The sequence below is a fragment of the Chrysemys picta genome, chromosome 1, assembly GCF_011386835.1.
Source record: "Chrysemys picta bellii isolate R12L10 chromosome 1, ASM1138683v2, whole genome shotgun sequence".
In the NCBI taxonomy this organism is placed as follows: Eukaryota; Metazoa; Chordata; order Testudines; family Emydidae; genus Chrysemys; species Chrysemys picta.
This window is the reverse complement of record NC_088791.1, coordinates 97,901,613-97,927,814: the sequence shown is the minus strand read 5'-3', so window position 1 is coordinate 97,927,814 and position 26,202 is coordinate 97,901,613. Positions and strand designations below refer to the sequence as shown.

General features: G+C 43.0%; 1 protein-coding gene across 4 annotated transcripts in view; it reads right to left on the bottom strand.

The window, feature by feature from the left end:
- Positions 1–8,414: 8,414 nt before the first annotated feature.
- The window catches only part of LARGE1 (LARGE xylosyl- and glucuronyltransferase 1), a 362,997-nt gene continuing 345,209 nt past the window's right edge, over positions 8,415–26,202 (bottom strand). For all 4 annotated transcript variants that reach the window (XR_010597851.1, XM_065581487.1, XM_005300815.5 and 1 more), the window contains 3 exons: positions 21,320–21,466; positions 15,320–15,515; positions 8,415–9,487 (listed from right to left, as the gene is read on the bottom strand). Coding sequence is in view for 3 of the 4 variants with exons in the window: in XM_065581487.1 (XP_065437559.1) it covers positions 9,290–9,487; positions 15,320–15,515; positions 21,320–21,466 (541 nt within the window). In the remaining variant the exon portion in view is untranslated. The remainder of the gene's footprint in view (positions 9,488–15,319; positions 15,516–21,319; positions 21,467–26,202) is intronic.

Below are 26,202 nucleotides of genomic sequence, written 5' to 3'. Positions count from 1 at the left end.
AGTTTCAAAGGTCAAGACCAATACTCCAGGCAACGGGGAAGTCTATCCCTTTTATTGAACTGTTTCTTGGAGGATCCCAATGACCCACAATTCTAGTCTTCTGCTTCACACAATGTCCTGAAAACTTCCAAGTGTGATGGATACTGAAGAGAGCTGTACAAACCTTTTGCGAGAAAACTTCAAAAAGACTCTGAAGTCTGCTTGTTTCTTATATGAATGTGGAAATGAAACCAGCAAAGTTTTTTGTCTGAAATATTTTTGGGCCCAGATAACTGAGACTCAAACTTTTTTTGCTCGCTTTCTCTATAAGCACATTTTTTTTTAAAAAAGGCTGAGTTCCATGGGTCCATAACAAATTTTCTGACAGTTGGTTATGTGTTAGGTCTACTGGCCTGGATGAATCCCCATGAACACAAACTTTTCCAAAATCCATATGCTACTCATGAATCTTAACAAAACTCACTGATTTTTTAGTTTGTCTTTGCTTTACTTTGAACAAACCCAAAACTTAAAAGCAAAGGATACAAACTCTGCCCAAACAGTTCAGTTTGAACCAATACCAACAGGATTTGCAAATTTTAAGGCCAGAAGGACCATTTTGGTCATCTAGTCTAATCTCCTGCATAACACAGGCCCTAGAACCACACTGTTGTGCCTTACCATTGAATCGCTGTACCATTTGGATTTTTATGCATTCCTGTAAGTGGTAAGCACTGGGCAGGGTGTATGTGTGTGTGTGGGGAAATTACATAAGTTATATGCCCTCAGTCTGAATCTGCACGGTGGTGAGTCCCAGAAATGCCTAAGCATAATAGGTGTCTATCACTCACTGGAGAACTCTTTATGAGCTGCAGTGAAGCACAGCAAAGTCTACCCAAAAAGTAGATTATACATAGAGCTCATTAGGATCTTCTACAAAAACCAAAACACCCTGATATGCTGCTGCCTACTCATGGCTTGTTTTCTGTTAAGTCTGGATGAGTAGCCAGAGGAACAATCAGGATACGTTGGTTTTTAATTTTTCTTCTTTAGATTTCAGTTGTTTTAGAGCAGTGTTTCTCAAACTGGGGTTGCCGCTTGTGTAGGGAAAGCCCCTGGCGGGCCGGACCAGTTTGTTTACCTGCCCATTCCGCAGGTCCGGCCGATCACGGCTCCCACTGGCTGCGGTTCGCCTCTGCAGGCCAATGGGAGCTGCTGGAAGCGGCGGCCAATAAGTCCCTTGGCCCGCGCCATTTCCAGCAGCTCCCATTAGCCTGGAGCAGCGAACTGCAGCCAGTGGGAGTCGCGATCGGCCGGACCTGCGGACGGGGCAGGTAAACAAACTGGCCCAGCCTGCCAGGGGCTTTCCCTACACAAGCGGCAACCCCAGTTTGAGAAACACTGTTTTAGAGCACTGCAAGAGAGAACTGATGCAGCAATAAATCTGCCTCAAAATCAGCAAAAGAAGCTTGCAAGGACATTAGCTTTGCTTCAGCCATTAACTAACCAACCAACCGTCGACTTCAGGTGGGCCGAAGTTTGAAAGGATGAATGTCCTGATTGCTGCTATTACCATGGTCGCTGTATTCCTCTGGTGTTTCTCCTTTGCTCACATGCATCAGTGGAATGACTGTGGGATCAGCAGAACTAACAAAGATCATGAATCTTTGACCCGAGACTGGTTTAATCTCAAAGCTCGGCTTCGCAAACTTGACAATGAGCTAGATCATTTAGAATAGGGAGGCCATGTGGTCTAGTGGTTGATAAGAAAAGGGCACAGATCCTAGACAAACCTCAAAACTAATGTTTAATTGTGACCTAACTGACAATTTGAACCTAGGTCTTCAGAGGTAAGAGAATAGGTGTTTTCACTCCCTTAATTCTTCCTGTATTTTGGCCGTTTTTAAAAAATGAGACAGGCCATTATTTACTGCATTTTAGAATTCACACGTTTAGGGTCCAATAGACCTCCATGTGTGTAACTCCCACTGACTACAAAGGGCCCTACACATGAGAAGGACTTATAGAATGAAACCCCAAGCATTCTACATGGAAAGCTTAATGCATAGGGTTTAATTGATTTTCCCAAAGGTTTTCCATGACCAAGTTTAAACCTACCCTTTGAAAAAGGGGGCCTGGCTTTGCTCAGAATCAAGGAGATTAAAATATTATTCAAAGATCAATGCCAGTGAGGATAAAAAGAAATACGCAACAGTGGCCACATTCCCTGAGTACAATCCATCTTGTGCACTAAATGATGCAGGGGTCCTCTGGAAAAAATAGCCTGTGATCTTAAAGACTGTATTATAAGGCATACACAAAAGGGTCAGATTAAGGTTGCATAAGCAACTTTAATTTGGGCATCTCCTAACTTTTCAGTGCTTCACTTTACAGCAGTTTCTAATGTAGCTCTTTGTATGGAAAAATATACACATGCACTGTTTATATGAGAATTATGTTGCTGTAATACCTGGGGAAATAGCCATGGTTTGGCTTGAACTCTTTGGTCTCACCTGATTAGAGATCTCTGCAACTCTGAAGCATAACTAGCAGAGGGTAAAGACTGTGTGCCCAAGCAGAGTTTCAGCCTGAAGACAAAACCATTTCTCTTCTTTGGATTTAAACCATGCTCTTAATGTTGGCAGATTATTAGATGCAAATATTGCCTTTTTGCACTGCAGAATGGTTTCTTGTCAGTATAGGAGGAGTCAAAAAGAGTAGGACATTATTCCCTTATTGAAACAGTAATTAACTGGGGAAAATAAATCAATCTAATCCAGAAAAGATATAATCTTGTAATTTGGGGTTGACAAAACTCTGCATACTTACGTGATAAACAGGCTACGTGTTCCACTACAGGAACTATAAGTACTTTTGGATAAACGGCCGACATACGTAGTCCATCACTTGAATAAATGTTTTGTCTTTTTTTCTAATTCGCAAATTATTTCTTATATAGCCCATAGCAATTACACTCTGTAGGGCAAGTACACACGGTGTCCAGGGAATTTGTAAGAGGAAAATGTTGTGCACGGTTAACTGGCACATACAGTACGTTCCTTTTGACAAAAATGAGTATTCTATGTCTGCTTATGAGAGGTGAGTGTGGATGTTGGGGGTCCCCTAAAAATAGGGTATTATAGATCTATGACTATAAGCACTTTCCCAAACAGTAATGGCTGAACAAGGCCAGTAGTTTCTTTCTACTCTGGCTGCTTATAATGTTAATTTGAAAAAACCTTCAATTAGGTCCTGATTCAGTAAAGCATTTAGACATTTCTATCCACAGTCTAACTACACATTACAGGCTACTAACATAAAAAAATAGAATACTTACATGTCAAAGATGTTTCAGCATCTTCAATACCAGAGTGCAAATGTTGGTTAATTTGCTTTCATAGTGCATGGGTTCCAGTTGTTCCAGTCTGGTTGATTAGAGATGCAGAAACTTGATTTAAAAAAAAAAACTTTGGGGGTATTTAACTTGAGGAGCAGATGGATACCAAAGACCACAGACTTTTCCCTCCTTTTTTGCACTCTAACAAAATGGAACCCATTTCACTTCATAGCTATTGATCCTCACTCCACCTGCTGAGTTACTGTGTCCTGTTGATGGTCCATAGAAATCTGATGAATATCCCTTTTGATATCTGGCAGAGTAGGAGGGAGTGTCTCACAATGCCTAAAACTAGTATCTCTGCTGATTAAAAGGCAACAACTCAAGGAGTCCTGCACAATCTTCCTCAGCTAAAAAAACAGATGGTGGCCATTAGACAGGCCATGGTGATAGGTGAACTGGCACAATCTGGAGATCACATCATTTTCCAGGTAGAAGTTTATAGTTATATTTGAATAAACACTCATGTAAAAATAAGAACATTAAAAACATATTTTTATATTTAATTATAACATTGACTGTTGTTCCCTAACAGAAAACCACTTGTAATGTGTTTGTACAGGGCATTTATAAAACTGATGGCTCAGTTGTGTTAAGGCCTTATTTTCACCTGCGTAGAGAAATAGCAGCTGCATCCCTGATGAAATTATTATGCTTCTCCCTCTAATACAGAGCTCACTACATTGCAATAAACTACACTGCAATTAATATTAAATGGTGGTGCCATTCGCACCCTTGTCACTGAATTGATGTCTGTGATTTAAATATAAACCACAAGAGAAGCTGTGACAGCCTATTAAATAAATAATCTGTGCTTTAAAAATGATGTGAATACATCCAGAGTCTTCACTTCTAACATGGGTGGTGGAAATGCAGGTGCGGCTGCAAATTCCTTCACCCCAATGAGTCGCAGATAATGATTTTAAGTCCCACTTGAAAAAAAGAAATGCACATACTATGTGGAGCCAGACTGCTGGCACACAAAACTGGCAAGGTTTGGGGGGGATTAGTTAAAGTAGGAGCTGAAGGAAATCTCACAGGTACCAAGGACGACCTAGGTCAGACAAAGACAGCTGCTAGGGGTGTCGGTAATACAAAGATATATCTTTATCCAGGAAAGGATGGGATGGCAATTACAGGCAAACTGGAGAAGGGACAGGCTGAGATTAAAGAGGTACATTTCAGAAAAGTATCAGAGTGTGAGACTAAGGAATGTAATCAGAGGTGAAAGTAAGTCCAGTGACTTACCGGTACGCTGGGGCCAGCTCTGGCCCCGGAAGGGGCGGGGCTGAGAGAGTCAGAGCCAGCCCCAGCCCACCCTATAAGGTAAGTGCCCCCCCCCCAGGGTAGCAGCAGCAGCCCGGGGCTCCGAGGGCTATTTAAAGGGCCCGGGGCTCCCCTGCTTCTACCGCCCCGGCCCTGTAAATAGCCGCAGGAGCCCTGGGGAAGCGGCGGGGCTCCAGCGGCTATTTAAAGGGCCGGGGCGGTAGAAGCAGCGGGAGCCCTGGACTTTTTAAATAGCCCCCAGAGCCCCGCAGCCCTACCCCAGGGCTCCAGCAGTGGGGCTCTGGTGGCAATTTAGAGGGCCTGGGGCTCCAGCCCCTGCTGGGAGCCCCAGGCCCTTTAAATTGCCCCCTGGGGAAGCCGGGCTGCCCCGGTATGGCAAACAGTCTCTTACCGGTACGCCGTACCGGCTTACTTTCACCTCTGAATGTAATAAAAATAAGTGCATGGGCAAAACTAAAAATGTCTATATAACAATGTGAGATGCTTACAGAAAAAATAAGGGAGTTACAATGCACAGCAGTGGGTGAGGACTTTGAGATAATAGGAATTACTGAAACATGGTGGAATGTCAGAAGCCAGTGGGATACTGCCATACCTGCATATAAACTATCCAGGTTTTAGAAATAGGAGAAGCTCACTACGCTTACAGGATTCCACAGAATTTAATGAGTTAAAATTTCTGAGGGGAGAGATCCACAGAGTAGAATGTGCAGGGATATAAACCCCAAATTAGAAGAATATAAATATGCTAGTAGGGTTATATTTCTGTCCTCCTGACCAGGAAAAGGATGTTAGGTACATAATGTATAGGGAGATTAGAGAGGCAACTAAGCCTAATAAAACAGTAATAATGGACAGCTTCAACTACCCACATATGAGCTGGACAAATGTCATAAAACACAAAGTTTCGAGAACCTATTTCTCAACACTTTGAATGACTGCTTCTTGGAACTGCTATTTCTAGAACACACAAGTGGAGAAGCTGTTCTCGGCTGCACCCTACATAACATACAGGTGCCGGTTCAAGAAGTAACTATATTTGACCCAGTCAGTAATAGTGACTACAGTATAATTCAGTTCAGCATCCTTGGGGGAGGAATCACATCAAAAACTAGTATGGTGACACTTGACATTGAAAAGTAGGATTTAAAAAGAAGAAGATCAAAAACATCCTAAATCAAAATTAAAATCCTTAGACTCGGCATGGTCATACTTATGCTCATAGACTCACAGTAGGCCTGGATACCTCTAAACAAATAAAGAAAGGAAGAGGACATGAAAGTAAACGTATGATTAAATGATAAGTTTGAAGACAAATGGGAAATCAAAACTTGGTTGAAAGGATTGTAAAATGTAAGATGAAAATCAAGAGCGTTCAAAGGGAATTTGAAGAGTAAATAGCCAAAATAAATTTGCTCCATCTGCAAGAAGCAGAAAGCCTGGGATAACTGTTGGGTCCTCTGGACTGTTGTGGAGCAATTAATGACTATAAGGACACTGTCAAGAATGTAATGCCTTATTTGCATCAGTCTTCCCCACAAAGGATATTGCAGAGATACCTATCCCAGAGACTCACTCTTTCCAGGAAATAAAGATAAGGAAATGTCATAGACTAAGGTGTCAACAGAGAAGGTGCTGGAAAAAAAATCTATAAATTAAAGAGCATTAAGTCACCAGGTCTAGAAGGTATTCATCAGAGAGTTCAGAAGGACTTTTAACAAATTAAGTAACCAAGCAGCTAATATAAATATGCAATTTCTCATTAGAATCAGCTACTGTAGCAGAGGACTGGCAGCAAATGTACATTTTTTTTTAATGATGCCAGGGGATAATCCTGGGAATTAAACAGCAGTCAGCCTTACTTCAGTACCAGGGAACTTGATTGAGATTATAATACAAAACAGAATTAGAACACACCTTGATGAATATGATGATACAAATAAACCAGCACAGCTTCTATAAAGAAAACCTGTGACTCTCTAATCTATTAGAAGAGTTTGAGCTGCTCATCTTTACACCAGCCAATATATTTAAGCCTAAGCCAGAGGCTTCAAAATTTGCCGCCAGTATGGGCCAGCCAGAAATTACTACTCCCCGGCCCCGAAAAAGAGGGAGCAGGGACAGAATTGCAGCTAATGACGCTAATGGCATGGCGCAACAATGCACCTCCCCTTAATATGGGTTGTGTCCTTGTGGTGCAATCTAACCTATAACTAGCACTGCAGGAGAATGGTGTTCCCCCCTGTACCCAGGCATCATTGTGAAACAAAGAAGAAATTAACATCCAGCACTTAACTAGTGCTATAAAACAGCTTTAGTTATACAGAGGGACTGACTAGGAATTTCAAGAAGGTAAATCAGCACTTCACACCACTGGACTACTTAGGCCTCATCTACACTAGAAAATTAGGTTAGTTTAACTACGTTGGTCAGGTGTGTGAAATAGTCACTCCCCTGAGCGGCACTGTTAAGCTGACCTAAGTCCCCGTATACACAGCCCTAGGTCGACAGAAGAATTCTTCCATTGACCTAACTACCGCCTCTCAGGGAGGTGGATTACCTAGGCTGATGGAAGAAGACCTCCCGTCGGCATAGGTAGTGCTGCATTTTAAGTGTAGACATACCCTTAGGAACAGATTTTGCCACCCTTACTCCTGGTGAAGAATCACTGGGACTATTTGTGGAGTATTGCACTACTCAGTGTGAGAAAGGATGGCAGATTAACAATGAGGGAGGGAGGGCTTAGCTCCTCACAGGTTTTTAGGTGAGCCATTAAGTAAAGGAGAAAAGCAATTTGGAAAAGTAGGAAGCGATAGATTCTTACACAGCCCACACCCACAGGGGAAAATGTAACAACTACATCCAGACTCCCTCCTGGTCTTATTTCTTGTCTCCAAGAAGTTGCTTTTTTTCTTTTGTTGTTCTTTTCTTAATTGTTTGTATGACTAACCAACATTTGTCCTGTAAACACCTGGCTTAGTTGTGTTGAAGTTGCTGTAAATAAACCCCTCAAAAAGTAGTAGGTTAGAAAGAAAATCAAGATCTAGCATGGTGAGGTGGGGAGGAAGATCCAATGACTGGAAAGTAGAATAAAATAATGAGCACAATGAAGTGTGGATCCATTATACAGTCTAGGCAGCGGTGTCTGTAAGTACTGTTCTACATGGTCTGGAATAGGAAGAGGAACACACTTCTCACTTTAGTCGATTCTGCTTTCTCTAGTAACATTGCAAGCGAATACAAATAGCCCAGCTAAGGGCAGTGCATTAAACCTCATCTCCTCATCCCATGTAAACACAACATTAATACTGAAGAATAAAGGAAATGGTAAAAAGTCCAGTGTCTTGGTTGTTGTATGTGTTTTGCTTGTTAGGTTTCTTGTCCACCCTTCAAAATATCACTACGCATACTGAGGTTGTGAACTGGACCACCCCACATTCAAGCAAACACTCACACTCAGATTCCCAACACATTCTCTTCTCCCCCTCAAATGGGGAGTTTATGCCTCAGAGTTTTGCTCCTTTTATTATAAACTCCTTTAACGAAGTCATTCTGAGAGCTTGTAGCAGGCAGCTTGATAGCACTGAGGCTCCTGGGCTCTAGTTGCCATGCTTATATTTCCCTGTTCAGCGATGAAGTCCACTTAAAGCCCAAGGCCCAATGCCTTCACAAGTGGGCGTGCACTGAAAGAGCCTACAGGTCAATATCCCCCAGCAGAAAATACATCCCAGGGAAAAATCCAATGCTTGCCTTTAAAATGGTAACCAAGCTACAACATGGCCATTTATTTCACTAGATACATGTGAATGAATTGCTCAGGTGAAAACAGGCCTTACACTGACAGGTTCCTTCACATTCTGGTAGAGGCACCAATCTTTTTTACTGGACTGCTAGAACTGGGGATTGACAAGCAGAATGAAGGCCAAAATTTCCTTTTAAAAGGGAAGGAATGGATTGTATGGCCGGGGCAGGGGAGGTTTCTAGATCAAACAAAATTAACTTGAGAATCAATGACCAATTGATCCCATGGATATGCCTCGGCCTTTAGCACACCTTCTCTATAGTGGGATATGGTATATGCTTCCCCTTCATTTTCAAGGCTATTTCAAATCTTTGCCTTGCCCTTCATTAGAATAGCCATCCCTATCAAGAGGGGCAATGTGAAAGTTCACAGGTGAAAGTTCCCCTTTTAGAGCAGTGTGGGTTTAAAATTCACAGGACAGTGACCTGAAGATCTTCCTTTACAGATAAAAAGCATGTGGAATTATTAAATAGCAACATTAAATCCTATTTTCTGGAGATCTGTCTTTGCTCAACTGTTTTGAGAACAGAAAACATATTCCCGTCCCACCCCCGCTCCACACCGTTTGTGATATGATGGGCGCATGGCTGGCCCCTCTTATTCACACCTTGCGAATGCTAAAGCTGAAAGCCTGGCAGGCGGGGGTGGAAGGGAAGTGGCTGAGCACAGTCTGAAGTCATGTTGCTTCAAATCTCTACTGTTAGAACTGTTGGGTATGATATAAAAACAAAAAAGTGTCTCAGTTCCAAGTTAAAAGACTGGGCCCCAAACATTAAGTGGCTCCTCCCTTGAGTGTCTGTTTCCCGTAAACAGGCTCCGTAGTGCTAGCTGTTGTTCTCTGCCGTGAGATATTTGAGGGCTGCAAAGCCATAGCGGCGTGACATATCCTGCTGGAACTCCTCCTTCAGGGTCTTCAGACAGATGCGGTATTGCTTGTTGGAGCGGAACTTGGTGATGTCGAAGCTGGGAGCATGCGGCATATGGATCATATAGGCATTGGGCAGCACTATGAATTCATACTCCTGGAAAAGGAAGACACCAGCAGTGAGAAGCAGTTCCAAGATCTCTCTCTCTCTCTCTCTCTCTCTCGTCTTTGCTAAGGCAAAGAAGATGGTGCAGTGTAAATCTCAGGGGGAAGAGCAAATCTATAAAGATTTGCTTAACCAACCTCCTCTTTCTTTAAAATGTTTTATTATGCACATGAAAGACATTAGACCTACCTTCCATTTCAAAATATGTTTACACCCAGGTAAACCAAAATATTAGGGGAACAGTGCTAGAGTGATATCTGAGGCCAGGTCTACCTCACAAACTTTTGCCAGCATAGGTATGTTGGTCAGAGGTCTGCAGAAGTGTGATTTGTGACCGACAGAGCTGTGCTGGCAAAAGCCCCTGGCATAGATGCAGTTGTACTGGCAAGACTTCACTTTTGCCAGTCTAGCTTCTTTGGGGTGGGGTGGGGTGGGGTGGGGGGCAGCACTGGAATAAGCTAGACCAGCAAAAGTGCAGTTTTGCTGATATAAGCTACGTCCACGCTAACAGCACTTTACTGATCTAGTATATTGATATAGTTATACCAGCAATGCCTTCCATGTGTACCCCTGGCTTGAAAAATCTGCCTTTATGGGAGAATCTGACATGTCATAGGTCAAATGCAAAACAGGGTTTATTAATCCATATGCTTAAGAGGGTTTTATTAAATGTTTTCAGACCTTATGAAGATTAACTTTGCGCTCAAAGAATTTCCTTTGCATGCTAAGTGTGAACTTTAACTACTACCTATCCCCTCCTCTGCAGGACTTTCAACCATTTCTGTGGTTGTTATGCTTCATTAACAGAACCTCTCCAGGAGTGGGTTCTATTCTCTGATTCCCAGCTCCTGTAGATGTACCTGCACTAGCTTGCTAAAATAAGAACTGTAGCTGGGGTAGTGGCTCAGGCTGGCCACCGGAGTATGTTCTCAGGGAGTCCAGGTGGGTACATACACAGGTGGCTAGCCCGAGTTACTGCCTGTATTACACTGGCTACGCTGCTATTTTTAGCATGCTAGCTCAAGAGGCACTAGTATGGGTACATCTACGCCCAAATGTAGCACAAATGTAGATGTACTCTTGGTGCACCTGTACTCTGCTTTCTCTGAGAAGTCATTTCTGGGAGGCTTCCACAGCTTCCCATGTAGTGAGATGAAAACTCCAAGTCACTTGCAAATCTAGGAGCCTATGAAGAGGCAATGAATGTTCCTAGTAGGTTTACTAGGACAAATGTATTCTCCCTGTAAATATATCTTATAACAAAAGCCCATAAGTTGGAGGAGACTTGAAACTCCTGGGTTATACCTCTTCACTACAGTCCCCAAATTTCATCACAAGAAGCTCTGAGCAGCATTTTTAAGAAGTGCCTAAGTATTTTAGGAGAATAAGTCTTGGCTTGTATTTTGTAACCAGCCCCCTATCACTTCACAGATTATGAGGTTAGAAGGAATTAATTCAGAGAAGTTCTGTGGTCTGTGTTATACAGGAAGTCAGACTTGATGATCACATTGGCTGATCATCAAGTCTGATCTCCTGTATAACACAGACCACAGAACTTCTCTGAATTAATTCCTGTTTAAACTAGAGCATATCTTTCTGGAAAAAAAATCAATCTTGATTTAAAAGTTTCCAGTGATGGAGATTTCACCACAACCTTCAACTTCTAGCTACTGGATCTTGTTATACCTTTGTGTGCTAGATTATCAAGAGTTCATTATTAAAGTTTTGTTGCCCAAGCAGGTGCTTATAAACTGTGATCAAGTCACCCCTTAACCCACTCTTTAATAAGCAAATTGGGTAGAGCTCCTTGAGTCTAACACTATAAGGCAGGTTTTTCCAATCCTTTGGTTGTTCTCATGACTCTTCTCTGAACCCTCTCCAATCCAGCAACATCTTTCTTGAATTGTGGACACCAGAACTGGACACAGTATTCCAGTTGCAGTCACATCAGTGCCAAATACAGAAGTAACAGAACCTCCTTACTCCTACTTGAGATTCCCCTATTTATAAATCCGAGGATCACATTAGCCCTTTTGGCCAGAGTCACACTGGGAGCTCATGTTCAGCTGATTATCTACCCCCATGCCACCAAGTTCTTTTCAGAGTGACTGTTTTTCAGGACAGAGCCTCGCACCCTGTGAAAAGTGCGTAATTCTTTGTTCCTACATGTATAACTTTACATTTAGCCATATTAAAATGCATATAGTTTGTTTGAGCCCAGTTTACCAAGTGATCCGGATCTCTCTCTATCAGCAACCTGTTCTGTTCATTATTTACCACTCCGCCATTCTTTGTGTCAGCTGCAAACTTTATCATTAATTATTTTATGTTCTCTTTCATGTCACTGATAGAACTGTTAGCGTAGGACCAAGAACTTATCCCTGCAGCACCCCTCTAAAAATTCCCAGTTGATGACGATTCTCCGATTACCGTTACATTCAGTCACTTTTCAATCCATTTAATGTGTGCCATGTTAATTTTGTATCAATACAAGTTCTTAATCAAAATGTCAAGTGGTACCAAGTCAAATAATTTACATAACTCTAAGTATATTACATCAGCACTATATTACCATTAGCACACCACTTATAATATCATCAAAAAAGAAATCTAGTTAGACAGAATCTATTTTCCATAAAACCATGTAGATTGGCATTAATTACATTACTCTCCTTTAATTCTTTATTAATCAAGTCCAGTTTCAGCCATTCGATCATTTTGCCGGGGGCAGATGTCAAGCTGACAGGCCTATAATTACCTGGGTTGTCCCATTTACCTATTTATAATATTGGCACAAGATTAGCTTTCTTCCAGTTGTCTGCTTGTATCTTTACAAGGGCAGGAACTGTCTCTCTTCTAAAAAAGCAACAGAGGGTCCTGTGGCACCTTTAAGACTAACAGAAGTATTGGGAGCATAAGCTTTCATGGGTAAGAACCTCACTTCTTCAGATGCAAGAAGTGAGGTTCTTACCCACGAAAGCTTATGCTCCCAATACTTCTGTTAGTCTTAAAGGTGCCACAGGACCCTCTGTTGCTTTTAACAGATTCAGACTAACACGGCTACCCCTCTTGATACTTGTCTCTCTTCTGTGTTTGTAGAGACCAGCACAATGGAGTGGCCATCCCCTTCCCAATTGGGGCCTTTGAGGGCTATCAATAATACTTTAAGACCTTTTGAAAGCAGCTGGGAGAGGGGCTGCTAACTGGCTAGATCCAGGAGTCATTGGAAGGCTGGGGAAAGTATCTCAGAGCTTGTTCCTAGAGAAGTGGTTCCCAAAGTTTAACAACCTGTGAACCCTTTTCACTAAAATGACAAGTCTCGCGAACCCCTCCTAAAAATGAATATTTCCAGGGATTTTCTCCTTTACCTGTGTATAAATTATAAAAAGCAGTGATCTTGGAAATATAAAATTTGTTTTTTATGACATGCTTATTACACACTATTAATAATTATTATTTATCATTACATTATTTTTACTACATTATGAAAACAGCAACACTCTTCCAAGATCTCACTTTCGTAGCTTGTATCACTTCGAATAAGCCTATTATAAGACAAGGCTCCTATGTTTCGTCAAGGAGTATCAGATGTGAAACAGCATAAAGGTATTTAAGAAGCCAACTCAAACAGTTCCTTCTACACAAGCATTCAGGTCTTGCGCAGTCCAGGCAAACAACGCACGTTACAACAAAGCTTAAACTTGTTCATAATAATAATTTTAAAAACAACACTAGCTGCCTATTTAATTTTAAAACCAGCAAAAAATATCCGCTTCCCTTTCCATTTCTTGTAAGGAGTCTTGAAGTTTAAATCTCCTCAGTGTGATAGCAATGCTTGCTTTGATCTGCTTAGCTCTTGGAAGTCCAGGGGCTCCAGGCTGCTGGCCCCATGCTGCCCGGGGTCCCTAGGGACAGCTCTGTCCGCCATTAGGGAATTTTTTCCCAAGAACCCCCTGTAACATTTCACGAACCCCAGTTTGGGAACTACTGTCCTAGAGCAAGGAGAATCCCCTTCAGAAAAAATTCCCACCTGCAGGAACCTCATGCTCTAACTACAAGTTTGTAAGCCCTTAGGAGCAGAGTCCGTCACTAGCTATATATTTGTACAGACCCCCAGCACCAGGAGCATGTGGTGCTTCTAGAATAATTATAATTAATTCCATCCTGTCTGCCATTTTGATGGGCTATAGCAGCACAGGCCCACTGTGACAGAGTCTCACATGCAGGCCTCCTGACACGTGCTGGATTTGCTAAAAAGCACTGACATTTTTCCCTGATCTGAGAGGTGACTCTGCTAGCTGAGGCCAGAATACTGAAGCAGCTGCTTAGGCAAAGACCTGATGAGTGGGAGTGGCACCTGAAATGCAGTGGAAAGCTTAATGGGTGTCCAGCACTATTTCCCCCCCATTTGGGGAGAGGATATTGCCAGAGAGGCCTGGTCAGTCTTATCGCACTCCCTAAATCCCCTGCTGATGAGCTGAGGCTGATAAGCAGTCAGCAATGGTAGGTGGGGGTGGGAAGAAGGATCAAAGTACAAAAAAAGAGGGGGTAGGGATTCCCTTGCTGAGACCTAGCCAAGAGAGCAAAGCTCTTTGAGGAAAACCCTCTATAGGCTCTCTTTAAAAGGGAGTGTGTCAAGAAGCTGTCTCCATTGCAAGGAAGACAGAATAATGGGAAGTATTGTAGTCTCAGCCCGGATATAGGGAAAGCCCCAGTTCCAGAAGTTCCTTGCAGAGCTGCCGTAGGGATGGGTAGCCCAGTAATTCCAAGTTTCCTCCAGGATGACAGATTCTCGATAAGAGAATAGCCCAGTCTCTCAGCCATTATAAACAAAACATCTTTTAAATATGAGTGTGTTTGGAGGCTGGAGGAGCAAGGAAACACATCCCCGGAGACAGTTCCATCTCAATAACCATTTAAAAGAACTATGCTACCATCTCCCGTGAAAGAGCTTCCACTTTCCTTTGTGTGACGCTGTATGTTGGCTGAATGCCACGGCACAAATAAGCGTTATGCTGTGAGTGCTGTATGAGAGCTACAACTGGAACTGTAATCCCGGGGACACAGATGAGCAGATAATAAATCATTTCAGTGATATTATCCACATCTGAAGTTTCATTGATCAGTGATTGAAAAGTGCATTGTACAATTAAAGTGTTATGCACGTGCTAAGTATTATTATTAGGATAATATAGTAGACACTATTTTTATTTGATTAATAAACATATTTTCCCCTCTATAGCTGAGAATACCCCCATTGGGTATATCCTTATGGAACATAAAGGGACTGATAGCAGCCCAGCCCAATGTGACTGTGCAGAAGAGTAAGCAGGGGTATAAACGTCCCCCTCAATGCACACACAGAGACATGCACACAAGGACACACCCATCCCTGCACAGTCTCCCTGCCTCTCAGCTGCAGGCAGGTTGGGGAAAGCAGGGGTTGCATGCCTTGTACTTTACCGCTCATAGAGTGGCCAACACAAATGAGCCAGTGTATGTTAGTAAGTACCTGCTAATGATCAGGGTCAGTAGCCAATTACTAACCCCTGGAAGGAAGTGGGGAACAGGGAAGGAAATGTGCCTCTCTGAGATAACTCCTCATAGATTTGATAAATCAATTAAATGGGGCACAACTTTTAATGCTCAGCCAATACTAAACAAGGGTTTTCTCTCTTAGATGAAAGTAACCAGTTACAGAATCCAATATGGCTGGCTGAATAATTTGGTGACATGGAATCTGAATCCACTTCCATAGTATAAGGGTTTCCTATAAAAACCATGCATCTCACTAAGAATCTCATTAAGAAGATGTCTCCTTACCTGTGCATCCAGTTCCATTATGTGAGCTACTTTGTTCCAGCCGAATCCTACAAACCTTCTGTCGTACTCTGGGCAGTCCCGTCTCACAACAACATATGGCTCAAAGTCTGCTTCCCACTCAACTTGGTAAGGTGTGGTAGCAGTCCGCCACTTGGCAAAGTTCGTTGGTGCATGCCCTTTCGTCCAGACGTGATACCTTGAATATACATAACTTGCATGGGCGTGGGGGAACAGTGAAATAAGACGCATCTTGGCAAAACTGCATAACATTACCTTTTAGATGGAACCCTTGAAAATGAAGACATTAGCTGTACAGTCCACTATTATTTTTAGGACATATTATAGGCAACTCAATATACTATGACCATTTCTGAGGCATTTTCCAATACTTCCATGTGCTTGATTCTTATACATACTAGGCTGATGAAGTTAACTGACAAAAAGACAATTATCAAAAGGGCTATCCATGACTGATACTGGGAAACAATAATTATGGAAAACACAAAGGGTGCATCTACACTACAAAATTTCACATCCATTTCCCAGCAATGGTGTAGCTCATTTAAAGCTTTTAGAAGTTAACTATTACAGTTCCACAGTGATGAGAGCTATATATTTTATATTTACATTTTTAAGTTGTGTAAGAGACACCTGGAGCTCTGGACAAGTGCCTCTTTTTATTATTATTACTGTAAAAACCCAAATAAATAATTAAATTAATATGTAAAAGCCTAGATAAATGCTCTCCATGATACTACAGATATAATTTTATCCAACATGATTCTATGTAAGACCATCAATTCAATTTATAAGAAAGAATCCTTTAATATTTTGTTAATCTTATTTATGTCACAGCAGGTCTCTTCCAAGCACAGCTTGAATCCACCCCACTAACACAAGGATCAGTGATTCTCTTGCCCTTTTACTCTTCTTACATCTTTCCAGAAATCACTGAGACAGACTCTTGCTGCAGAATCATGGATTAAATCAAGAAAAAAAAATAAGGCAGGTGATCTGTATTGTAGTATTTTGAGATTTATAACAGAAGGAGCAAAACAAACATGCAGTTGTGCAATATAATATAATATAATATAATATATGATTTCAAGGGGACAGACAACTTGTGCATAAAGTGAGGCATGTGCATAACTATTTGCAGGTTTAGGGCCCAGATCCTAATATTTTTATCTCAGAAGTTTGGATAACATTACAAACCATGAAGAACCAGGAACACAGAGGTAAAAATTACAGCCTTAGCGTTTACATTTTGGGTGTATCTTATTGTTTATAATACCTGGAGAAACCGAAAGAAGCTAAGGTTCACTTTCTCTCTTCATCCTGGAATAGATCAGTGCAGGAGGGACATGGCTATCAGAAAATTATTTTACTATACAGTAACTGATGTTCTTTTAAGCTGTGACGGTTTCACTTTTATATGTTATTATTATTATCATCATAATTAATCAGGTTGCATCACTTCAATGAGACTGGCTAACGAGTAGCACAGAGCCATTCAACTCTAAATCACTGGTTTGACTTTCCAGGCTGCCAGAGATCAAAGCCTTTACCATCTATTGAGAGAGACAAGGTAAGTAAGATAATATCTTCTTTTGGACCAATTTCTGTTGACAGAAGGTACAAGATTTCAAGCTTCACAGAGTTCTTCTTCAGGTCTGGGCAAAAGCTTGCACATTCCACCAACAGAAGTTGGTCCAATACAAGATATTTCCTCACTTGCCTTCTCTGGCTAATATCCTGGGACCAACACAATTTTACCATCTATTGGCCATTTGATGTCTTTAGGAAATGTGTAGGCACTCTCAATACAAGCCCTAGTGAAATAAACCACAATCACAACAGGGGTTTTAAATCTGAGGTAGGATTGTGGGGAATGTGGCATTTTCCCTCATCCCTCCTCTAGCATTTTGAAAGTAATAAATAAAATAAAATAATACCCACTATTTAACACGTATAGTGATCTGTATTTTCGTAGCACCCTACAAATGATAGCTAATTAATTAATTCCTGCAGAGAATCGGGCTAGCGCTGCAGCTCCTGCCCATAAAGCTTCCCCAGTGGCAACAGCAAGAGCAGAACATGAAACTGACCAGAGTTGTATCACTTTCCCTCTACAGCTATTGCTGGCCCCACCGACATAGTACTATAGGCAGGAGCAGCAGCACAGGTATCCCCTGGGAGGGAGAGAGAGAAGAGAAAACCAAAAGGGAAGAGCAAAACAGGATAAAGAAGAGCACTAGAGAAAAAGATCAGGAAGGGAGCGGGGGAGGCAAAAGCAAAATAGAAGGGAAGATAGTGGGGGAAAAGGAGGGGAGAAGGTGAGTGAAAGAAAAGTGGAGACCCTGATTAAAGGAGGGAGGCACTACATGCTCCCTGTCCAATCAGTGTATTTCCTTTGGGAGGGTCCAAACCTATGGATGAGAGGGTAGTTCATTCTCTTAAGTCTATTCAGTTCTTGGCATCTCTGCCTCAATGGCTGACTATAAGATGCCAATCAATGCAGCAGTGATGGTGGTTCTGTGATGTGGCCACCTGTGCACAAGAAAATAAACTCAGACCAACAAATCATTTTGCACAGAACATTCAGCTTCTTTAAAAGCACTGTTAAGGGGAATTTTCCTCAATGTAACAGGTTCTCTAAATAGATCAAGGATTTTGCGTTTGCTTCTTCAGAGTGACGTAGTTCTATATGATGGGATCACATGGAGAAACAACACACATTGGCAGCTAAGAGTTTATAACTAGATAATAATCATATTATTGTGCTTTCTGAATGAGGGGGAAAATCTAGTTATTAAGTGGATGAACTCTGGGATCAGATACCATATTTGCTGGAAACGCAATGCCTTAACTGTGCAGTTGCTATATCAAGTGGATATTGTATCTTGTAGCAGATATGTCTGGTAAGGGAAGAGAAAGAGGGAGGTGGATGTGGGATGCTGAAATAAGGTCACTAGAGACTGGTTATGAAAGTTTGTAGTCATTTTTCTGATAGTTCAGGAATATATAATTGCCAGAACTGGGTCTTGGCTACAGGCTGACTATCTTGTGAAATTTTAGCTCCGCTGAAGTTATTTAGATACTGTTAAAAAGATCTCCACCCAAAAGAAGCTACTGTAAAATGGTAATTTTCACCAGACATTAGTCACAGAGACATAGTAGGGAGGTTCATCAGTCTTACTGTCTCATGTATCAGTATTATTGTCTCTTTGGCATGCCAACCAACATCCCCAGTTTTCTCATTATCCTCCAAAGTACTTCAACATGTGCTTAACTTTAAGCTCATGAGCAATCCCATTGACTTCAATGGGAATACTGATGTGGTTATGGGCTGGGGCCTCAATCAGTTTATCAGTCATTGCTGGTTACACTGTGTCAGTATGGTGCTTTCTTTTACCTTCTGTACCTCCATTATCCTTGTAAGATTCCACCAGAAGCACACTTCCTCGTCCTTGGGACATTACCCAGTACTAAGTGGATATACATCTTGCCAAGGCACAATAAAAACTAATACCATGAAACAAAGCCAGAATGATTTCACAAGATAGCCCCCTGGTGCAAAGGTTTTTCCACACAGCACCTCTTGGCAACCGTGAAAGCTTAAATGACTTTGTGTGTGTATGTGTGTGTGTGTTGGGGGGCGAGGGGGGGAGTTGTGCGAAGGATGTAATTGAGAGCCGTTTTGTATTTTTCAGCAGCCCAGAGGCAGAAAAGGTCACCATTTGGAAAAGAGGTGACAAAAGCAATTTCACTGAGGAAAAGATTGTAATCTAGCATGTGGTGTGAGGATCTGGGATGCTGCAGGCATGATCAACAATCACTGTCACAGCAGTCCTCCTCCCAGCTCACTCCCGCCAGCTTGGCCTCAACTTGCAGCATTATTAAAAACACCTTGAAAATGTAGGTGGAAATGCTCAGCCCCGATCCCAGCTGCTGTGTGTGCCTGCTGATAGATTTGATCAATATGATGAGACAGAAATGATTAGGAGAGTGTTTATAAAATATGTCCTACATAAGTACATAAATCTACTACAGGCCTGACATCTTTCCTCTGTTCTTATTCTGTCCTTACTCAGGTCAAATCCCCAATGAAGTTACAGGGTGCAGGCTGAAAATGTGATTGTCAATGGAATATAAGATGTGAAGTAAAATCTTGAGGGTATTCTTTCCTTCAAGAGGTTATTTTTTCACCTAAGAGGGAAAGTTATTTTCTATAAACAAACCTCAAGTTAATCTATAAATTGCTGCACAGTTAAGGAGCAATGGAAGGAGAGAGGAGAGCAAACTTTCCCCACACCCTTGAGGGTTTTTCCAGGGGCTGAGATAACACCTCTATTCTTTCTCCTACCTTTCAGTTGCCTTGGGTTACCTGTTTCCAAGTGAATCACAGACCGTGGTACCATCAAAACAAGGTTCTTCAGGATCATATGAACCACCTGCTGTGATGTCTGTAGAAAGCAGCTGGCAAAAAAGTTGCTAGTGCACCTCAGAAGATGCTGCAGCTTAGCAACATGAAAGAAACCCGCTGCAAGTGGAGAGGTATGAAATACAGGTAATGGGGGAAGAGCGGCATCTGCCACAAAAACAATTTGTGAGAAGAGGAAAGAAAAGGAAGTTTTCCACTGAATAATAGTACCATCTAGCTCTTATATAATGGTTTTCATCTATAGCTCTCGTAGCGTGTTAACGCAGAAGAGGTAAGCATTATTATCCCCATTTTATAGATGTGAAACTGAGGCACAGGGAGGTGAAGTGGTTTGCCAAAGGTCATCCAGCAGGTCCGAACTGGGAATAGAACCAAGATCTCCCGAGGCCCTGTCTGGTGCTGCATGCAGTAGGCCACACTGCACACTTTCGAGGTTCGTGGCACTTTCAGAATATCCACTCATCAATCCTAGTTAAGTATTATTATTCTCAATTTACAAATGAGGGGATTGAAGTAGAGAACGGAAGTGACAAGTCCAAGGCAGGGGTGAAAGTAACACAGAAGACTTACTGGTAAGGGGGCCCAGCTCTGGGGCTCCAGAAGGGGCGGGGCCTCGAGCAGAAGGGGTAGGGCCTCTAGTGGAAGGGGCGAGGCGTCAGCCTCCCCCAGCCAGCCCATCTGTGCTGCCTGGCCTGCGCCGCTCGGGGCTCTGGTGGCGATCTAAAAAGGCTCAGGGCTCCGGCCACTGCCGTAGTAGTGGCAGCCAAAAGCCCCAGGCCCTTTTAAATCGCCGGGCCCTGGCGCCACCAATGGGAGTGGGGGCAAAAAGGGCAGCGATGTTCAAGTGCTGCCGCGGCAGCGCTTTAATGTCAGCTGCTTACGGGCTGGTACCGGCGGTCACTTCTTACCAGTACGCCGTACTGGCCTACTTACACCCCTGGTCCAAGGCCACCGAAGGAGTCTGTTTCACAGATGAATTTAAACCTCAGGTGTTCCTGTCTCCCAGTCTTGTATTCAGACCAACCAAACCACAATGTTTTTCCTTTCTATTGAGAAACATCATTCACTTGTCTAGCTGCTCAGTAGCTTATAAAAGCTTTTAAAAATTGATTAATCAGTCAATATTGGGGCCAGCTGGTGAACAGGAGAAAACTATTTTTTGGTCACATGAATGGTAGTTACCTGGACTGTGCTTAGCCAACAAAGGGTATATTACACACTTGCTGGTTTAATGCTCTTGTGTGATTTTGTAATGCAATAAAAATGTCAAAAATAAAATGAGGCCAATTGAACAATAGGAGGTTAGACTAGAGGGAAGGGCAAGACCCCCATGGAAATATTAGTAGACAGCATGCAGGGTTTAAAGATTAAATACATGCACCAATCAAGCTGTTGGGCACTTGATCACTGCCTTTTAATAAAGTGGGGGAAAACCTCAATACATTTCTTAATTGAATTACTGACTGGCCAGGGGAGAGGCGAGCCACACGTCCACAGATGAGCAAGAAGCCAAGGTTGATCACTGCCGGAGGTTCAGTGAAAGCTCCTTCTGTTACCTGAATGTGAAGAGGGTTCCCATGTCCAACATAGATAACAGCTCTGCTTTTGACTTGGGGAAGGAGAGGCGGTACCGAAGGGTCTCAAAAGCAGGTACGATCAGAGCTTTCTTGGTATTGGCCAAGTCTAGCTGGATGACAGACTTCCTGGCAGAGAAGAGCAATGAATACAAAGGGGAGAATTTTAACCTGGACAAATCACAGGGCTTTTCATAGTAAAGAACAAAGAGATGGCAGTTCAAGTGGTGCATTTTTTGTTGGTGCGGAGTAGTTTTCCTCATCTCATTTAACCTGTTGATCTAGGAAAAAGTTAAGCAATATATTGCTATCAAAGTTTGTAAACCCAAGGTGCATTTGGCTGACTGCCCAATGATATAGGTCTAGCTGAATAATAAATTTGACTAGATCCAATTGCTTGTCCCTATAAGAGACACTCAGCTGAGTAAAGGCCAAATTCCTTGAAAGGTCCTGTTTGTTATTACAGATTATGGAAATAACCACCCAAGGAATGGCAGTTCTAAGCTGACACGATTTGGCCAGGACAGTTTGGGACTCTGTATGAGGAGACTGGTTACACTTCAACATAATTAGTCTCTATGTTCCAAACTCTCTCTCATATTTACACTGGTAAAAGCCAGGAATTTAGAAGTGGCAATTAATTCAGCCAGCATTTGGATCTTCTGACAATGAAAGCTAGGGAGAGCCCATCAGTAAAAGACGTCCATTTCTTTAAGGCAGGAGGGTTCTCAACCTTTTTCTTTCTAAGCCCCCTTCTCAACTCCCCCCCCCCCCCAGTGGTATAAAAACTCCATGGTCCACTTGTGCCACAACAACTGTTTTTTTCTACATATAAAAGCCAGGGCCTGCAAGCAGGGCAATTGCCTGAGGTCCCATGCCACAGGGGGCCCTGTGAAGTTAAATTGCTCAGGCTTCAACTTCAGCACCTAATGGCAGGGCTTAGGGCCTCAGGCTTCAGTGGTGGGGCTTTGGCTTTCTGCCCTGGGCCGCAGCAAGTCTAATGCCATCCCTGCTTGGCGGACCCCCTGAAACCTGCTCACGGCTCCCGAAGGAGCCCCGGACTCCTGGTTGAGAACCACTGCTGTAAGGCAATCTGTATACTGTTTACAAGAAAGATCAACTGTTCCATTCAGACAAGGTCTATGCCTTAGAGAAACACACTGTAGTAGAGTCTCGATGGGAGTTTAGCTTCTGGTTTTAAAAGATTTAATTTTGGAAAGTGCTTTGTTATGGTAATTTTCCTGTCTCCTGGTCTAAATTTTGTCCCCATCTTTAAAGGGACAGAGTCACTGCTCAAATCCAACTGTGTACTTTTGTACTATTGCCCTCTACTGGCCCATTGAGCTGTTACTTTGTCCTTGTTTTTGACGCTTGTTTAGAGCTCGCACACCACGCAGACGGGGAGCTGGTGCCAATCTAAACGTATTTCACAACACACACGCGTCCTCAAAAATACCATGTGGCACAACGGTTAGTCTCTGCTCAAGGGGAGGCCCAAGTTTGGAGTAACAAGCTCAGAACTGAGGTGTGCTCTCAGAGGCTGCAAATTAAGACTGAGGTCAATTAGCAGAACTGTGTGTATTATGACGATTATTTGTACTGTGGTAGTATTTAGTTCCCCAGCCCCATTGTGCTAGGCAGACTGTACAAGTGTAGTAGAAAGAGGCAATCCCTGCACAGAAAAGCTGTGTGTACGTTGCATCCCTTTATCCCACCCTTCGTCTGTTTGCCTATTTTGACCGGGAGCTATTCAGGGAAGAACTGTACAGCACTTAGCACAATGAGGCCTTCAGATACTGCTGATATACAAATAATTTTCACTACACTATTAATAATAACAACAACAACAGAGCAATCTGGCATAACACCTGCCTGCACTGCATGCAGCTCTAGCCAGAGCTATTGGGCCTTCACTTTCCTAACTACAAACAAAAACCAAGTCATTGCCACCCCAAACTGAATCTTACTGTACTTGTCAGTAGAAATAACTCTGCCTCAATTTCCCTTTCATTATCTTTGCATTTCATATGAAACATCTGCCTCTCTCCCCACGTCAAACTCAGTTCCCCTTAATAGTATTTATTGTACTAACTTTTATGGTACTGCAATGAGCAACCGAGGACAATGTTGACAAGCGACAAACTATCAGCAGCCTTACGAGATGAAGGATTTGGGAACGCTGTCATAGCATCAAAAGGGGAACAACAAGCCACTTTTTAAGGTCCAGAATAGCAAGAATTCATTCCCACTGCATCAAAGGAGGAGGAAGGGGCTGCTTAATAAAATTTGAATTTTTAGGGAATTCATATTAGCTTTGCATTCTAGGATTCCCTGTAGGTCTGTTCTATAAAATGAGCCTGTTCTCAGTCTGTAAGTTTGAATTGTTTAAAGAGCCACTGCCACATTCCAACAAACTTTACACAACTGAAGGATTTTATCTGCCTCCCATTAAAACTTTCCTGTACTTTTTGCTCTGTTTCCTTCCCCATCACTGATAATGATCTGCGTGTAGATGACTTCTTTAAAGAGAGCTTCCTCAGCCTGTCAGAATCACTGAGTGATGCCAACATCCAGTGTTTATGACACTCCTAATGATTCTTCCCCCCGTTTCTTCTAGCCCCTCTCAGTACGGAAATCATACTAATTTAATCTCACTGACACCATTTTAGGACTCCCTGGGTTTGGTTCATCCCCTTGGTTCGGAGATGTGCAACCTGAGCCAGCAGCCCATGCTGCTACATCTCAGAGGGTTTCATCTCTGGGGAAGGGCAGGCGGTGTTTGCACTGATGTCCTTCCTTAGGTGTTTTTACCAGGAAATGGCAGCTTTAAATTGTGGTTGTTGATATTATTTTTTATTTGTAGGGTGGTAGCACCCAGAAGCCCCAGTCAGGGATTGAGGCCTCATTGTGCTAAGCACTGTGCAAACACCAAGTGCAAGACAATCCTTGCCCCAAAGAGCGTATGATCCAATTTCAGATACAATAAGTGGGTGTGACAAACAAAGAAGTAAGAGGGAGGACAAGGGTGACAGCGGTAGCACCATGTGGTTATGTAGAGGAGGTTGTCTGCACAACTAGATAGTTGCAGTGCACTCAGCTCTTAAGTTATTAGATAGTATTTTGTTTCTATTTATATTGGTAATCCTTACAGCCATTGGCAGTGGGCCATTAACTGTAGGTATCGTGGCAGAGGAGGGACTTGAGGATGGGCTGGAAGGAGGCGAGGACACTAGTTTTATGGACTAGTAGGGGAAAACATTCCATGCATAGGGGTGGCATGGAGGAAAGCAAAAAGGAATACACAAATGGGTGAAGGAGGCTGGAATCATTGACATGATGGACAGGGTGGGGTCAACGCAAAAAGAGGGAAGAGTGGTAAAGTAGGGAGGGGAAGAGATCTCAAGGGCCGTAAAGATAAGGATAAGAAACTTGAATTGGATGCAGCAACAGAAGGAGAACCAGTGGAGATGCTCCAAGAGGGAGGCGACATGGTCAGGATGATCCTAGCAGCAGAGCAGTGGTACCGTGGAATGAATGTTAGGGGGGCCGAGGTGGGAATTAGGAAACACAGACAGGAGGGGGCTGCATTAGTCAAGACAGGAGTTGATGCTGGCCCGGGCATTTTAGCATTGTTGATCTTAGAAATGTCCTGGTGGAGGAAATGCCATGCTCTGGATATGGCCTTGATTTGTGGGGCTTGAGAGAGGGGGAGTAAGAGTCATAGATGACATCCAGGTTATAGGCCTGAGTAATGGGAAGGATGATGGCACTGTTGGCTGTGACAAGGAGAAGGGGAAAAGGGGAGGGATGACATTGAGTTCCATTTTGGACATGTTGAGTATAAGTGGGTAGTAACACAGCCACAAGCAAAAGCCAGGGTGACAGGCCAAGGTGTGGGACTGGACAGAGGGAGACAGGTCAAGCGTAGAGAAGTAAATTTGTGAGTCATCTGCATAAAATGGGAATTGAAGCCATGTGAGTGGACGAGGTCCCTGGAGAGAGTTGGGCAGATGTTCCATCCAGGGATGCAGAAGGGGCACTACAGAGGGCTACTTGTTGTGCCCTAATCCTGAGCTGCCTGGCCCCATTGCACATTAGAGCTGTAGGGGAGGAGCTCTAATGTGCATAAAGTCAATAGAGGGCTTTATGCCATGGAGGATCAGGGGGAACAGATGTCCACTCTACCCTGCCTTCTCCCCAACTCACCAGAATGCCCCTTTCCCATTCGAGGGGCCGGAGAGGACTGCTGGTGCAGAAAGCTGTCAAACAGCCTCTGCTGTCTAACTTTGGCAGCCTTAAGTCCAATGAGAACTGGAGACCCCTAGCCTGGCACATAGCAGGAGAAGACAAGGGAACCAAGGATGGAGCCCTCTGGAACCTCTACCAGAAGTGGGAGAGGAGAGGAAGAGGGCCCACAGATTGAACCAATGAAGGAACAACCAAAGAGGATGGAGGGAAATCAGGAGTGACATTCATGAAAAAACAGGGAGGATGTCATTTCAAGGAGGAAGGTGTGGTCAACTGTGCCAAAAGCACTCAAGAAGTCAAGGAAGATGAGGATGGAGTAGAAGCCCTGTGATTTATTCATGAAGAAATTCTTACTAACTTTGGTGACAGCAGTTTCAGTGGAGTGGAGGGTGGAAGCCAGACTGAAGGGATCTAGGATGGAGGTGGAGGACAGGAAATGGAGACTGTGGTTCTGGACAGCATTTTCAATGATTTCAGCAGTGACGAGGTGGTATTTAAAATAGCAGGGGGCATCAAGGCTGGGTAGGGGCCATAGCATGTTTGTATTATGAGCTGGAGGTTCCTGAGGAAAGGGAGCTGCTGACCAAAAATCTGAGGGAGAGTGGGGGCTAGGAAAA